At 29.2% G+C, this 17,733-nt stretch overlaps 2 protein-coding genes and 1 pseudogene across 4 annotated transcripts; 2 read left to right on the forward strand and 1 right to left on the reverse strand.

Moving 5' to 3' along the window:
• The first annotated feature begins 284 nt into the window (after nucleotides 1-284).
• Nucleotides 285-7,642, forward strand: LOC116778159 (importin-7). The gene is made up of 14 exons (XM_032672073.2): nucleotides 285-452; nucleotides 976-1,527; nucleotides 1,603-1,787; nucleotides 1,922-2,095; nucleotides 2,335-2,480; nucleotides 2,574-3,377; nucleotides 3,462-3,685; nucleotides 4,619-4,795; nucleotides 4,875-5,011; nucleotides 5,087-5,289; nucleotides 5,668-5,807; nucleotides 5,900-6,011; nucleotides 6,155-6,298; nucleotides 6,657-7,642. The coding sequence occupies exons 1-14, from the start codon at nucleotides 369-371 to the stop codon at nucleotides 6,710-6,712; spliced, it is 3,138 nt and encodes a 1,045-aa protein (XP_032527964.1). The 5' UTR covers nucleotides 285-368; the 3' UTR covers nucleotides 6,713-7,642.
• Nucleotides 7,073-11,787, reverse strand: LOC116778158 (uncharacterized; annotated as a pseudogene).
• Nucleotides 11,788-12,140: 353 nt separating this feature from the next.
• On the forward strand, nucleotides 12,141-17,685 carry LOC116777400 (uncharacterized). Of its 3 annotated transcripts, none has more exons than XM_032670928.2 (10): nucleotides 12,141-12,165; nucleotides 13,134-13,182; nucleotides 13,729-14,944; nucleotides 15,092-15,232; nucleotides 15,440-15,745; nucleotides 15,868-15,956; nucleotides 16,033-16,179; nucleotides 16,262-16,530; nucleotides 16,614-16,990; nucleotides 17,078-17,685. In XM_032670928.2, exons 2-10 carry the CDS (start codon nucleotides 13,172-13,174, stop codon nucleotides 17,282-17,284), a joined length of 2,763 nt encoding a protein of 920 aa, XP_032526819.2. In that variant the 5' UTR covers nucleotides 12,141-12,165; nucleotides 13,134-13,171; the 3' UTR covers nucleotides 17,285-17,685. The 3 variants fall into 3 exon arrangements, with proteins under 3 accessions (XP_032526819.2, XP_061382206.1, XP_032526820.2); XM_061526222.1 differs by lacking the exon at nucleotides 12,141-12,165 and adding an exon at nucleotides 12,204-12,325; XM_032670929.2 differs by lacking the exon at nucleotides 12,141-12,165 and adding an exon at nucleotides 12,312-12,444.
• The last annotated feature ends 48 nt before the right edge of the window (nucleotides 17,686-17,733 follow it).

Consider the following 17,733-nt stretch of genomic DNA (forward strand, 5'->3'; position numbering starts at 1 on the left):
TCGTTAATCAAAAGTAAAATACACAGCATAACGCAGTCTTTTCGAATATTCCTTTAGGAATTTATAAAAATCTCGAATTGTTAAAGAATAGCAAAAATTTTTACTGATACTACAACACAATAGTTCAAAATACTAGGACTTTAGAATATTATTGAAAATCATTTATTTAACTATATTGTAAATATACCTTTTCCACTCTTTTATATTTTCACGTGTAAGAGGACTTAACATTTTTCTACAATGTCACGTGACCTATCTTGTAATCGTACCAAAGACAAACTGTCTTTTCTATCCACGCCCGGCGGTGGCGGCTCATGCCCTTTGTTAAAATATAATTTATTAAAAAGTTTAATGTTATATACGAAAACATGGACACCAGAAAGCTGACGGAAATTTTGCGAGCTACTATTGATCCTAACCAAAGGCAACAAGCAGAAGAACAGCTTTCCCAGGTCAGTTTTTATTTTGTCATCCACATGCTCGCAAAATTGACAATGCTTCCGAATAATACGGTTCATCTACAACCAATAGAAGTCATGATTTTAAGTGCTATCATAATCATGTCGATATGAACATGCCGCGCTAGTATTTTAATATTAGTCATTTACTTGTTATTTGTGAAACTACCTACTTAGGATTGAAACATTTATAACCTGGAAGATTCTCGATTCGACTTCATTCTTTACAACGTTTATTCAACTAATACTATCAATTAAAACTTATAATTTTCTAATAATGCATTAAATATACATCGAAAATGGTTGTCTGTTGGCATTAGAATATAAAAAATGTTATAAACAAATATTTAGTTTTCTCCCCAACATAATGTTAATTTCAATGAAATAAGTTACTTTTAAAGTTAATTTAAAAATTATTATAAACAAATAAAAATATACCAAATTTCAAAAGAAAATTTGTATCTTAAAACCTAGAGCATTTATTATTTATATGTATGTTTAATAATTTTTATTTTAGATTCATAAAATAATTGGATTTGCTCCCTCTTTGCTGCAAGTGGTTATGCTTAATGATGTTACAATCCCTGTCCGTCAAGCTGGAGTTGTATATCTGAAGAATTTGGTAACCTCGGGTTGGTTAGAGAAAGAGGCAGAAGATGGAGAGCCAATACCATTTAGTATTCATGAACAGGACAGAGCCATGATAAGAGATATCATTGTGGATGCCATAGTACAGGCACCTGATATAATCAAAGTTCAGCTCTGTGTATGCCTCAAGACAATTATTAAACATGACTTCCCATCACGATGGACCCAAATTGTTGATAAAATACATATTTACCTACAAAATCACGAGCCAAACAGTTGGATGGGTGCTCTCTTATGTCTTTACCAACTAATAAAATCCTATGAATATCATACTGCTGACAAAAGGGTCCCACTTATTGAGGCTATGAACCTTTTACTACCTATGATGTATAACCTCATTGTAAATCTCCAGGCTGATCAATCTCCAGAATCTGTTACCATACAAAAACAAATACTTAAGTGTTTCTATGGTCTCATAAAGGTAAATATATGCACCCAAAATTGATTTTAAAAACTGGCATCAAAAAGATTTTTATACTTTACTGAATTGTTATAGTTTAATTTACCACTGGGTTTAATCACAAAAGAAATATTTACGAAATGGATGGAAGTTCTCCGTTCTGTAATGGAGCAGCCTGTCCCAGAACACACTTTGCAGGTTGATGAGGATGAACGCATGGAACTTCCTTGGTGGAAATGCAAAAAATGGGCAGTTCATACCCTTTATCGTTTATTTGAAAGGTACTTAATGTTTTATTCAAAATATTTTTGGTTTTATAGGAACTTCTAAGTACTTGATAAGCATCCATCATGAATAAACATATAAAGTAAAACTATATAAATGTTAATCTTATTATTTTTTCTATTCTGTATAGATATGGAAGCCCAGTAAATGTTCGAGATGAATATGTTCAGTTTGCAGAGTGGTACTTAACTACTTTCACTGGTGGGATATTAGAGGTTCTTCTCAGAGTTCTGGATCAATACAGAAACAAAATCTATGTGTCACCACGTGTACTGCAGCAGACCATTAGCTATATTGATCAGTGGTATGTTCTCTGAAAGATAATCAAAATAAATATTTACATATAAAATGCAATGTCATCTTGATTTCTACATTAATATAATGAAGTATAATTATATATTTTTTTCTGCTATTATTTTTCATTAATTATGAATTCTACTCTTATATGAATGTTTTTATTTTAATGAACTAATGAAGTCCAAATGCTAATTATATTAAATTGCTGTTATAACACAATTATAATAATGTTGTCATTGTCCACAGCATAAGTCATGCACATTCTTGGAAATTACTGAAGCCTCACATGTTTGCTATTATTAAGGATGTGCTATTTCCACTTATGTCCTACTCTGAAGCTGATGAGGAGTTATGGTTCTCTGATCCCCATGAATATATACGTATCAAATTTGGTATGAAATTTTTGTAAACCACAAAATTTATAATTAGTATTATTATAATTGAAAGCATTTTTATTAATTGTTACTATATGTCAATTATTCCAGATATATTCGAAGATTTTGTTTCTCCCGTAACAGCAGCACAGACATTACTCATATCATGTTGTAAAAAGAGGAAAGACATGTTGGAAGAAACTATGCATTTATGTATGCAAGTCCTCAGAAACCAGAATGGTGAATATGGACCCCGCCAAAAAGATGGTGCTTTACACATGGTGGGAACACTTGTTGATATCCTTATAAAGAAAAAGTTTTACAATGAAGAAATTGACCCACTCCTCAGCGAATTTGTTATTCCTGAGTTTCATAGTCAGTTGGGTTACATGAGGGCCAGAGCTTGCTGGGTGCTTCACTGTTTCTCAAGTATTCGTTTCAAGAGTGAAATGCTATTGGTAGAAGTTGTCCGTCTCACAGTTAATGCTTTCCTTAATGATACTGAGCTGCCTGTGAAAGTTGAGGCGGCTATAGCCATACAAATGCTACTGACATCACAAAACAAAGTCCATAAATTACTAGAACCTCAAGTTAAAGCTGTCACCACAGAGCTTCTAAATGTAATTCGTGAAACAGAAAATGACAACATTGCTAATGTTCTGCAAAAGATTGTACCTTTGTACACAGAACAATTAATGCCAATGGCCTATGAGATAACAGATCACTTAGCAACTACATTTAGTAAAGTTATTGAGACAGATTCTGGAACTGATGAAAAGGCTATCACAGCCATGGGTCTTCTAAACACTATGCAAGCAGTACTCACTGTTATGGAAGATAACCCAGAAATTATGTTGCAGCTAGAAAGTACAGTTCTTCGTGTAGTTGGACACATTTTACATCACAATATTATAGGTACCATAATGTTATACATATTCATAGAAAAATTATAAAATTCAAACATAAAAATTATATCACTTATCCTGTTTTTTTTTTCAGAATATTATGAAGAAGCTATGACTTTATTGTGTAATTTAACTGCAAAATCAATATCCAAAGATTTATGGACAGTTCTTGAGATGTTGTACCAGGTGTTTGAAAAAGAAGGTTTTGACTACTTCACAGACATGATGCCAGTATTGCACAATTATATCACAGTTGACACAAATGCTTTTCTCTCCAATGAAAATCATATATTAGCTATGTTCAATATGGTTAAAGTGGTAAGTTTTTCATATTTATTATTCATTATTATTGCTATTTTATCTTTTACAAGAAGATATTTAGTTAGATATTTAGTTAATGAAATCAGAGAAAATATTTTTATATACAGCAAATTTAAAGAGGGAAATGCAATGTTAAATTAAACTTTATGTAATATAGAAATCACAACCAAATTATTACTAGTCAACAAAATTATCTCCACCATTTCTGAACATGGAGAAAAAATCATAATACTCGATAAATTCTTATTAAGATGTTCTATGCGAATTTGTAACAATATAGCAATTGTAGACCACTATGTGTATACTTGAGTATGGCAGAAAACATGTTTAATTAACATGTATAGTGCAAAAATTAGTATGTTTTCTAGGTACAAAAGTTACAACAGTCTGCTTTGAAATTGATATTGATATTTTATGTGGCTTTGCTATTGCGAATACAATGAATTTATATTATGACGTTAAAAAAAATACAAGTAAAAAATCTAGAAGAAAAAATTATGGAATGTTATACAATATTTATTTAATGGATAACTAAATTATATTAAAGAAAAATTATATATAAATCTTGTCAAAGGAACAATTAGATCAAATTTTGATACTCCTTATATCGCAAAAAGATAAAGACTTGCTTTGGTATTTATTCATGATGTAAACTAACAAGAATGTAAATATAGCTCACGCGTTTGTTTTAGCACCACATGTTGTGTTGCCGTCACTATATTTTTACTCATTATACATATGATATGAGAAAACCTATTTCTTAATAAAATTATAAAACCATTGTACAATTTATAGCTGTTGTATATATTTTTTTTTATGTACCATTAATGGCGCTCCGCGAAATGAAAGTATTTATATTTATAGCAAAGCAAAGATAAAATGTAATGTTTAAAAATATATATATATAAAACGTAATATTTAATTCACCAGATCCTAAATTCTGATGCTGAAGATGAATCTGAGATATATGCAGCAAAACTTCTAGAAGTAATAGTCTTACAATGTTCTGGTAAAATAGATAATTGTTTACCATCATTTGTGGAACTAGTTCTTAGCAGACTTACAAGGAAAGTTAAGACTTCAGAACTTAGAACAATGCTACTGCAGGTTAGTTGAAATATTTTTAGCATGTAATGCAGTGGTCGTTAAGCATTAGAACAGTTAACAGTTTGTTTTGTTCTGACAGGTGCTCATAGCGATTTTATACTGCAACCCTCACCTCCTGTTTACGATTCTGGAAAAACTCCAAGAGTCTGTGCCGAATGCCTCAATTACCCAACACTTTATAAAACAATGGATACACGACACAGACTGTTTTATGGGGTATGAAACGCTTTTACTAACATTAATTGTATTCAATTTAAAAATTTTACCTTATATTTAATATTGTTATGTTAGTTTGCACGACCGGAAGCTGTGCGTGTTGGGCATTTGTACTTTACTTGAGATGGGCCCCCAGAGACCCAATCTAGACGAGGTAATACCAAAATTATTGTCCTCGTGTTTGGTGCTGTTTGATGGTCTCAAGAGAGCATACGAAGCAAGAGCCGAAGCTGACGAAGACACGTCGTCTGAAGAAAATGATGAGGAAGAAGATGAAGGTATGTTAATAATTAAGTTAGACAAGACAAACATTTATTTAAATATCATTATTTCCTTTTAGATTAAATTAACATCAGAATGATAACTATATCTATTGATTTTCAACGTGCTCTAATTGCGCTCTTAAACATTTAATCATCCAGTGGTTTCATTATTTAAAAAATACCTTTAACTATTGCTTTATATTTTGATATATGTAATAAAAAAAAATCTATTAATACCTTAATATAATGCTTTTAAAATTTGTAGTCATTCAATAACTAATAGTACTGTTTTCCAATTGTGACATCTGAAAGAGATAGTAGTACTATTTGCAATACATAAAGAGAAATATGAATTGAAATATAACTTAAAATAATGTATTATTTCCACTTCAGAAGTTCTTTCAAGTGACGATGACGACGTTGATCAAATGACAAACGAATATCTTGAAAATCTCGCACGAATGGCGACAAAGAATAGCAGCCAACAGGGCGTCAACCTTACTGCGAAAATAGAAGAATATGAGAGTGACGATGTAAATCTATTTATATATTCATATCATTTCTTTAATGTATGATTATATGATTATTCTGTTTGTTTGTTAACTACTGTTATGGTTAATTTTAGGATGATGAAAGCTATGAGCCAGATGAGACTGCTATTGAATGTTACACAACACCACTTGATGAGAAAGACTGTACCGTGGATGAATACATAAAATTCAAAAACACATTATCTGGTATTTAAAAAAAAATTGTCTTCTTAGCTCTTTAAATTTTATTAGCACATTGTGGTAAATTTGAGTACCACAAAATTAATTTTGTTGAAGTAGAGACTGTCAAATAGATTATTTGGTTATAGCATACAATTTTATGTTTATAGCACTATCAACCAATGAACCTACATTGTACCATGCTCTGACAAGTGTTCTGACTGAGGAACAGAGGAAACAATTACATGCAGTTTTTGTACTAGCTGATCAACGCAAGGCACAACAAGATAGTAAACGGATTGAACAAAGTGGCGGTAAGAATTCACATATATATAATGTATTATGAGATGTGTCATTTTTACAATACTAGTTATATAACTTTTTTAGAAGTGTTAAACACATTGTAATATCTGCATAAATGTTTAGCACTTGGAAACCAATTGTAGGATTCAAAATAATATAAAAAATATTATAATTGAATAGCATAACTTTTACTTTTTACTCCTGTAATTATAGAATATTCTAATATTAAATTTCACTTTACTATGTATGTCTAAACTCTTACTATTTTCCCCAGGAAACATCAAAAATAAAAACATGTTTTGTGTACTCAGATAAAACCATATAAGTGCTAATATTTTACCATGACTCAATTTTGCCTAATTGTTTCAGGTTACTCATTTACGGTTCCCGCACAAGTACCTACAACATTTAAATTTGGTTCATAATTACAATGTTGAACAGACATACATAAATTATTTATAATTTTATTTCAAATTACTCGCCATTGAATTAGCATTATCAACATTTAGCAGTCAAATGAACAGTTTACATAGGAGGAGAATATATGCAACACTGTTTCAGTTTTCAAATCTAATTATGAATACCTACTATAAGGTATAAGTTATATAATTGCTCTCAGTAGATAGTGTGTAGTGTGATAATGTCATTAAGCTGACATAGTAAAATTGTTAAAGCAGATAAATGATGTTATATTCAATTACATATTTTGACATTTTTAAAGATTTATGATTTCTAGTGATCAGTTTTTATTATATTAACTGTTAAAACATTTTTTTTGGAACAACAGTTACAAATACATATTTTGTGTGGGTTTAAATAATTTGATATTAAACAAGACCAATCCTTGGTGTAAATTGGCTTATGAACATATGTAATACATGTATTAATATTTTGTAGATGTCAGCAAATATTCTTGTAACTAAAGCGATTTAAATTTATCACTATTCTATAGTTTGTGATATTTTGGCATGTAACAAGAAGAAAGTAAAGTTTGTATATTAAATAGTAAGTTAAAAATAATTTCTTTTTAAATGTATTTAAAATATATAAGTGAGACAATTACTTTTTTGATACATTTATGCATATTGAATATGTAATTTGAGGTCAATGATTGCCATGGATCACCAAACAAAGAAGGATTATTAAGTTTCATAAATTAGGCAAGTTGAAATGTGTAATGTTTAATTTAAATATATCTGCTTGTCATGCTTTACTTCTACACATGCTTATCTGGACGACAGGATTTTATCTGTGCCCTTTGCACATAATATTCAAATCTGAATAATTGAATGTCGACGTGTTGCAAAGTTGATTTCTGTGCTAAAAATAAAAATAGCAAAATTTTATACAAACCACTTTGATCTTTAATTAACCTTACACTGGCATTTTAAAAAGGTTTGCTTTATAAAGAAAATGTTTTGTGTATTTTATATAATAAATAAAACTCCTATTAATAAGTGCATTTGTTGATTTATAAGCTTAAAATTTATTATGTTTAGCTGTTGTCTATCAATTTATTGTCCACTGTTGTCTCTGTTTGACACAAAAATTTATATTGTATTGAAGAGAAAATTCATATTGTAAAGTGTTTATGTATGATTGCTATATAAAAAATATATGTGTAACATAATAATTAAATATTTTAAAGTAATCTTAAACAAGTCAACATCCACATTTTTAAGTATTCTAAGTGCAGTGTTATTGAAAGTTTTTATTTAGTATGCAGATGGAGTTTTCTGCTTATATTACCTATTTTCTTTAAAATAGTACAGACTGTGTAAAATATACTGTTATTTTATATTGCTGTAACTACTTCTATATGAAAATGACTTTGAAAATAAAATAGAAAAATTATACAACATATCTAACCTAGACAATAACCTATAAAAAGGTTTTTTTATGACGCATTGTGCAAGACCCTTTCGATAATTTCTTCAAAGCACCAGAAGCCGATTATTTGATATAATCTCAAAAAAATGGGGTTCGCCGTGTGGAAGGTATAAAATAAGTCTCCATCTGCTGAATTACTTATACATACATACTTATTGAAAATAATCACATCAACCTCTTAAACATCAGAGATTAATAAGTATTTACACAGTTAATCAAACACTGGTAAGAGAAATTAATTAATTTTTACTATTTCTAAAATATTAAATTATTATTTTTTATTTTGCATTACACATTCTCTTTAAAATCAAGCCATTCATTACTTAAATTGCATATTGGTAAATCGTCATTGGTTTATTCGACAAAGCGACTTGTTACTACATTGAATTTATTGCATTTTGCAAATAAGATTACATAGTTTATTAAACATATGTTAATAAATTATGTTTGAAACTAGATTATGAAGTGGTGTGCAGACTATTAATACTTGACAAGTAATGTCTTTTACATTAAAAAAGGTTACGAAATTTAGGTTAGTTTTGACCAAAACTTGTTTTAACAGATTTTGCTATAAAACTAAATTTTAAAATAATGATTAAACAATTTTATTAATATGATATTGAAAAAAAGATTATAAAAGATATCCGAAAGATGTTATATACATAATTAATCGCAGATCGTAAGTCATCTCTCTACTTATTGATAAAAAAATTCTAACCCTCAATAGGCACTGAGGCCTACTCAAACTTGTTTTTCTATTGTAGAGGAGCTTCGCACTATTCTCATACTACAACCCAATTAAATTGATTTATCAGCGAGACAAAACTCCTTGTTCAAATATAGATTTCAAATATTAAAAATATAATTTACTTTAAATTCATTTATTTTTCGATAACGAATAAAACATTCGGATTAAGGTAAAAATTGACAAGCTTAATAGTGAAAACCACTGACAGGCGTCTTAAAATATAACAGGTGATTGATTTACGTCAAAGCTTTTATAAATGTAAACTGTTCAGAGTTAACCCAAAGAAGTAATTTGCAATCTTTCCATAAACAAAAATTATTTTTTATTAATTCACAGAAAACAATTACACTTATAAATTCGCCTTAAAAATGTTTAGAATTCTTTAGCAGTATTTTTAAATAATTATCGTGTTAAGAAAATAAAACATCGGGAGCGGCACGCTGGTTGTACTTCTTTGCTGCAACAACTTGTTATAAAAACATACATCATCAATAACCCGATAAAAAAATCCAATGACATTTATATGCCCTGCTGTGTTCGCAAGCTACTACTTATTCTGTATATATGCAATATCTTTTTAAATTATATATTGGAAATTTTGTATATTTATTGAAAAAAAAAATATCTCTAATAAATAAAATAAATCCTCTAATAAAAGTGAGAATTTAGTAAAATATTACCTTTCAACACAAAGTGCTATATAATATTTCAGTTCGCTATAGCAGATAAATGATACCCATTTTGCAAAAATAGATAGACAAAAGATAAGAAAACAAAATGGAAATTAAATTGTCAACAAAACAACCAATTAAATTTCGCTCATGCTTGCTGCGGTGACTTTTTAAAACACACATTTAATATTTTGTATTCTTATTTCCTTTTTAGCAAAATCAAGTACCCAGCATTTGTGATGTATGTGAAACATGTTACTTTCCCATTTTTTAGTACCTAGCTAAAGCATTTAGTGAATTTTTTTGTTAACTACATTATGTATAGCTTAATAAGTAAACCTTATTCTATAACACTTAAGAATAACCCATAATGACACCACAACACATGGAATTTATTTTATTTTAGGTTATATATGTACAGAAAATTACAATCCATTAATATGATTATTTGTTTCCATTAACCACAAACCATGTTACTGTATTATATGAATCTATTAAATATTAACAACGATGATTACATATAAATGATTCACATTGTGAAAGGTCTTTACTACTTCTGTAATTTAAATAGTCTCTTATGATTAAACTACAGTAAATAACCTCCTAACAGCAATTTAGAGTCAGCCTACACAAAGAAATACTTTAAAATGTATAAAGCACAGATAGATATATAGCAAACAGAGGAATATTATATACAAAAGTAAGTGTCTGATAGCAAAATAAATAAAAAGCTACAAACATTAGGTTTCACTACCATAGCATGTTAAAGACTATGTTTCACAAAGGCACACTTGGTGATTGCAAAACAGCAGTGTACATCTTATAATTACCCAACTAGCCCTACAAGTGGTTTAAAACTATTTAAATATCTATTAATTTACACACATCTGCCTTTTTATAAACATAAGATATGGGTAAGGGAACTTAATTAATTAACCTACTATATTAATATGTAAAACTTACATAGTAATTGTAATTATTGATCTGTGATAATTATTTCAGAAAGAGCATTTACTATTTTCACTAAAATCATATATATAACAGAAATACTTCCGTGTTAAATATTATCATTGTTGATACAAAAATTGCAATGGACAAATTACATTTATATATTTATTTACATTCTTATTAATACACGATGTATTCTATACATCATACTATAAGTTTATATTCACAATATTTGAAATCTTAAAAACTCCAAACAAAAGTCACATATATTGTTGTATATCAATAAATAATTTTAATTGTACCAATGTTAATTTAATTACATTAAATAATCCTAAGCTTTGCCATCGGCTCACATACATTATACTCCAAACAAAACTTCATTCAATTACATATTAATCATGACATCTTCAAGATTTTACATTTCCAATGTTATCTAACTAAAAGGAAATGTTTACATCCTTAAAATGATCATAGCGGTGATGTTTTTTGTTTTGAATCCATCAAATTTTTGAAGACGTATCACATTCCCTGCATAAACCAAAAAATATACTTGATATAAAATGGAAAGGTCTTAGGTAATACATATTTAGATCTTCTAAATATTTGTTCTTTATGTGACAACCAATGTGCAAGAATGTTTCAAGTAAGATCAAAAATGCAGACATACAGCTTGGAATAAACATGACTGTTGCAATCAATAGAAACATCCTTGGGCGGGTTAAAATTGATCCATTAGTATTTTGTTCCTTAAGAGTCTTGATTTTTTTGTATTTTCTAACGTATCTTTCTTGTAAGTTAAGAAAACTGCAGGTTATTGGATTTTTGTCAAGATTAAAAGTGAAGTTCTCAATATCGTTGATGATTGCTGGTTCGCCAGTTTCTTCGTTAATTTGAAACGTAATAATCTCTCCCGTTTCCTCGTCACAATGAAATCGCTTTCTTTTAGACATTGCTATTTTAACAGCAAACCTTAATTTTTAACAGGATATAGCTGCGATTCAAATCATAATATAATAGCTTATCGAAATGACACATTCATTGTCGATTTTATTAAAAAGTATCGATCTTATATATTTTTTAAATAAAATTACTTCAGTGACTTCTACACAAATATTATTGAAAACTTTTTAATTATTTTATTTTCTTTTCCATTTTTCAATAAACACATTTTTAATAAAACAAACAAATCGATATCCCGACAATCAAACAATACAAATAATTTAATTGCTTCACTTGACACTTGCATTCATGGTGCAAACTGCAATGGTAACCACAGACTGTAATATCATTTACTAACGAAAATTAAACATTATAAAAACACAATAAAAACATAATTCAAAAATTTTGTAATTTTTACAGGTGATATTTCTATTATTATTTTTAATTTTATATAATAATATGTTTTAGTATTCCATTAATAAGTTCGAATAATATTTAAAAATCACTAGCATTATAAAAAATTGTCAAATAAAATAAAAACATTATTTAGGTATTACAAAGTCATTAATTTAAAGAAATTTTATTAAACTACAGGATTTACGTTGTAAACCTTTGCCAACCAATCAAAAACATTAAAGGACGCGTAAAAAATGTCTTTCTATTTTCTATGGAGGTTTGATTGGTAATGTCACGTTATAATAAAATATTAACTTCGCTCAGTTTTAAATATTGTCTTGTATTTTTCAACATACATCCATTAATTAAAGGAAGATTTTTCGGTTTTGTGTAAAAACCCCTAATATAGTGAACAGTTTTGCCGCGATATTTTGTTTACATGATTGGTATTAAAAATGATAATATACAACAACCCCACTTTTAAAACTACATTTTGTGACAAAAAATTGTAACTATGTGTTTTTACGATCGCTTGAGTTAACATATATTATTACTCCCTGCCTAGGTATTAAATTGTCACTAATTACTATAGTGTATCATTCAAAAATACAATTTGTTAGGATTGCAAACAATGAGACGAAATGTTGCGCACATGCAAAATTGTTTAAACTCTAGAATGCTCTGTAGAAACGTTTTCATGATTTTTAAAATATTTAATCAGATGTTTCTAATGAATTAGAGTAAATATTGTTTCTCATTGTCAATGGTAGTTTTGTGGCTATTGATACTAATCTTTCCTTTATTTTAAGTCCCTTAAGTGGCCAGTGTAGAAATGTTAAAACGATTGATACACTTTTATTGTTGTAATATGAAAAAGGTTCATATTAAATTTTTATGTTCATCTCTGTATAAGTGCTAAAAAGCCATTTTGATAAATAAAAAAATTGATATTTCCTAACATAGATCTCAACTTTATACACTTTTTCTGATTCCATAGTGAATTTGTTATATGACTATTGACATACAACAAAATTATAACCAAGTCAAATTAAAATTATGTAGGTTTTCTTTACTATTATTCAATACTGTTAAAAAAGAAGCTAGGACTTATGGAAATATAATTACCGCAATTTTTATCCGACAAACTGATTCGCTAATAAAGAACTCTTGATTTGTTATATTACATGAATATGTACATTTATTCAAACTCATTATATTAATATATTTGTATAAACTTAAACAAAACTATTTTAGTTACAGATATTCCTGCAGTCTACCTATATACATAGGAAATGGGCAAAGAGTAAGTGTATATGATAGATATTTTTGGAGTTGCACAACAATCACCCTTTCGCTAATAATAGCTAATTCCCTTTCATTTATTTCAATGTTGCTTTTTTAAGCAAGATATTTTTTGTCAAGACATTATTAACAGCCTATCTTATAGATCCTGTTTTGTAATTATAAAAGATCCTCCTTTTATATAAAAAAATATTTCTTTGATAGTTAACTGTCACTTAACATTATTGTCATATATATTCAATTTCATTGATTAAATAATCAATCTTCTTACTAATTTCAATGATAAGTTAGTTCAGATAGTCACTATTATTATGTTTGGCTCTGATTTTTCTTTAAATATATGCATTGAGCTCTTGAATTTTCCACCTATACAACCAAGGTTTGTTTTATAATTATGTTACTGAGTTGCATAATTTTGTTAATAATACTTATTATAGTATTATAATATTACAGAATTGAACAATGCATTGTTTATGGGAAAAATAAGGAGCCAGTTGCTTCACATTGCCCTGTAAGTATATTCTTTAATATTTCTTATTGATTTCAGAAGTAATCTTGATGTGGAAAAATCTACTAACGGTAGCGCAAAAGAAGACGAAAGTAAGAAGAAAAAGAAAACTAAGAAACACAAAAAACGTAAAAGACCAGTGGATGAGGACACTGAAAAAGGCTATAAAAAAAGAAAGAAAGCCAAAAAGGAAAAACAAAAAAGTCCGAAGCCAGAGAGTGAAACATCACTTTCTGATGTAGAGGAGTTAATTAAAAAATCCAAAAGATGTAAGCCTGCAAACAAAGAATCTTCATTGGAAATTGCCTCGGCTGATAGTGCGAAAAATACTAAAACGAAAAATGGCAATACGAATGCTGATCAGTCGCGTAGTAGTAGCAGAAATACAAAGAAAGTTGACGACACTTTAGAAATTTTATCTTCTACTTCTGAAGCCGAAAACTATCAAGACGACTGTGCTAGCCCAGAACTTACTATAATTGAAGATGATCTTAATCTTGAAGAATTGATGAAACAAAAAGAAATGTTGCAAGCACGTTTAACTGCCTATAATTCAGACAAAAGCGATGAAGAAACTCGTCTTAAGAAAAACACAAATGATGATGTGATCTGTGTCGATGAAGTATCGAAAGAACCCGTTTCCAAAAAGAAAAAAGATTCCTCTTCTGAACACAAAAAAACTAAAAGTAAAACCACTAAGCAGAGACCATCGGAGCTTGAAAAAATTAAGTTAAAACGTCAAGAGGAAGATTTAAGAGAAATAATCAATAGAGAAAGTCGAAAAGAGATGGAAAAGAGATTAGAAGAAAGAGAATATCGTGAAAAGAAGGAACGTGACCGACGTAAAGCCGAATCAGATAGAGAACGAGAACGTGAGCGGGAAAGAGAGAGAGAAAGAGAAAAGGAGCGAGAAAAAGAAAGGGAACGAGAAAGAGATCGTGAACGTGATAGAGAAAGGGAACGGGAAAGAGAAAAAGAAAGGGATAGAGAAAAGGATAGAATAGATCGTGAGCGTGAAAGAGAAAGGGAAAGGAAAAGGGAGAGAGAAAGAGAGAGAGAACGTCGGTCTTCTGAATTTAGGCGAAGGGAACGAGATTCGATTCGTAGTCGAAGGTCCAGGGACCGTTCTCCAATTTCAAGATATGAAAGAAGACATTCAGACCGTGATAGAAAGTCACGTGACCGTAGTAGGGAAAGATATAGAGGTCGGTCGCGAGACAAAAATTATAAAACTGATCATAGGGAGAAACGCAGAGTAAGTGAAGCAGTCTTACTATAATATATTATGTTTAACAAGTTACAATAAATTTTCCATAACATGTCTTTTAAAATTTCGATCAGTTTAATTACCAAGCAAGTGAAATTAAGTTAAAAATATTCTAGTAATATTTTATTCTTTTAGAATTCTACAAATGAAGTAACTCAAATAGTACCCAGCTCTAGTGATGAAGAGCTTAACATATCAATCAACACTGACGATGAAGAAGAAACTGAAGAACAAATCATTGAAAGGAGAAGGAAGCAAAGAGAACAGTTACTTAAGGTATGTATAATAATAGTCTAGAAAGCAGTTGACCTGTGCAAATTCCAGATTTTTTCTCAATTTAACTATAACTTTTAGCATCATTGTTATAAAAAATCTTAAAATTATTAATATACATATTTATTATTTACTGATATATAAATAAATTATTTGTTTTGACTACTGTAACACGTATTCTAACTTATTTTTATGGGATTTTATTTTTAGAGACTAGAAAGCAAAAACAAGGCAAACTCAACATCAGATCAAAATCTAGATACCAAAACATCTTCAACTGATACAAATCAAAAGTCATCGGTAGCTGTGCCAGAAAAGATTACCAAAGACACACTCCCCGGAAATGTGAATGTTCTCAATAAAATGGAAGGGGAGGTAAAAAATGAAAAAAGTAACACAAGTTCTTTGATAAGGAAGATTGAAAATGAGTCCAAGACAAGTATAAAATTGGAGAAATCCACGAAAGGGAGTGAGTGGGATATGTTTGCAGATCAAGATAATTTTGACAGTGTCGATGTGAGTTTTAAGGTTTTGGTCTTTTCTTTTTACATTTAACCACATTTTATTATAAAATAGTATGTGGAGAATTTATAGTATATTTAATGACATGATTATATTTATATACATTACAATTACAGACACCTACAGCAGGAAAACCAAGGAGTAAAAATACTATGGAAAATCCATCACTTACTGATAACTGGGATGACGCCGAAGGTTACTATAGGTAAAATGTTTGTTATAATTACTTTTTGCTTAAATTTTAAAATAGTTTTAGATTTTTAATTGATTATTGCTTCCAGAGTACGCATTGGCGAAACACTGGATAACAGATATACAGTTTATGGGTACACTGGGCAGGGGGTCTTTTCTAATGTTGTAAGAGCAAGAGATCAAGCTCGCGGTAATACTGATGTTGCAGTCAAAATAATCAGGAATAATGAGATCATGTAAGTTGTTAGTTTTTATTAATAAATTTTGACTGCTTTTTTGGTTTCAATATTCATTTATCTGTTTTGTATTACTAAACAGGCACAAAACTGGTTTGCGGGAATTGGAAATTCTGAAACGATTAAATGACTCAGATCCAGAGGACAAATTTCATTGCTTACGTTTATTTCGCCATTTTTTCCATAAACGTCATTTGTGCATGGTAATGGAACCTCTTTCAATGAATCTGAGAGAAGTGCTCAAAAAATATGGAAAAAATAGTGGTATTCATATCAAAGCTGTTCGGAGCTATACCCAACAAATGTTGTTGGCATTAAAACTATTGAAAAAAACTGGAATATTACATGCTGGTAAGTTTTATGAAAAATTCTTTAAGTATAATGTATGAAATATACATTGCTAGAAGTATTTTTGATAAAATGTTACATTTCAGATATCAAGCCTGACAATATTTTGGTGAATGAGAGTAAGTTAATATTAAAGCTGTGTGATTTCGGTGCTGCGTCACATGTATCGGACAACGAAATCACGCCATATCTGGTTTCGAGATTCTATCGTTCTCCAGAAATCATTCTTGGAGTCCCCTATGACCACGGTATAGATATGTGGTCGACCGCTTGTACCATATATGAGTTGTCTACTGGGAAAATTATGTTCAGTGGCAAATCAAATAATGAAATGTTAAAATATTTTATGGATTTGAAAGGGAAGATACCAAATAAGATTATTAAAAAGGGTCATTTTAAGGAGCAACATTTTGATAGCAATTGTAATTTTTTGTATCATGAACTGGACAAGATTACAGAAAGGGTAAGTTTTAAACAAAATTTCTAAGGTTTTAGAATTTAATAGAATTTATAATTGTTATTAATCAAAATAATATTATGTTTTTCTAAGGAAAAAGTGGTTATAATGTCAAGCATAAAACCTACAAGAGATTTACAAACTGAGTTGGCTCCTCCTCACCACCGACTGCCAGTTCCAGAAGCGAAGAAAATAACTCAACTTAAAGACCTACTTGAAAGGATGTTAATGCTAGACCCATCAAAACGGGCTTCTGTCAATCATTGTCTTGCTCATCCTTTTATTCAAGAAAAAATATAATTTACTAGTTTTAAATAATTTATTGCTAAAACAATAATTTTATGGCTAAATATGGCTAATAAATAAATATCTTTTACGTACTCGTACTTTTGGTACTAGACTTTGGACTGTGCTAACATTATTTTTGTAAATGGAACTTATTAATAAAGATTACCTGTCTTAAATTAGTTTAAAATACTTCATGATATAGGTAAATGGCTAGATTTGTGTACCTATAAACTATTATAAGAATCAATTATTTTTAGTATATGGTCCTGTCTGAAATTCTTGTATTGTAAATTTCAATGTTATAAAGTTTCAAAATTGATGGATACATAATCGTTGTTATTTGGAATTTGGTCTAATGTTGACAGCCTACCATTGATGAATACACTAAATAAATGCAATGGCTACACAAAAAATCTTTTCTTTACACATAAGTTTTCAATTTGTATTGTCTTAATCACAAC

This window comes from Danaus plexippus, chromosome Z (assembly GCF_018135715.1).
Source record: "Danaus plexippus chromosome Z, MEX_DaPlex, whole genome shotgun sequence".
NCBI classification, from domain to species: domain Eukaryota; kingdom Metazoa; phylum Arthropoda; class Insecta; order Lepidoptera; family Nymphalidae; genus Danaus; species Danaus plexippus.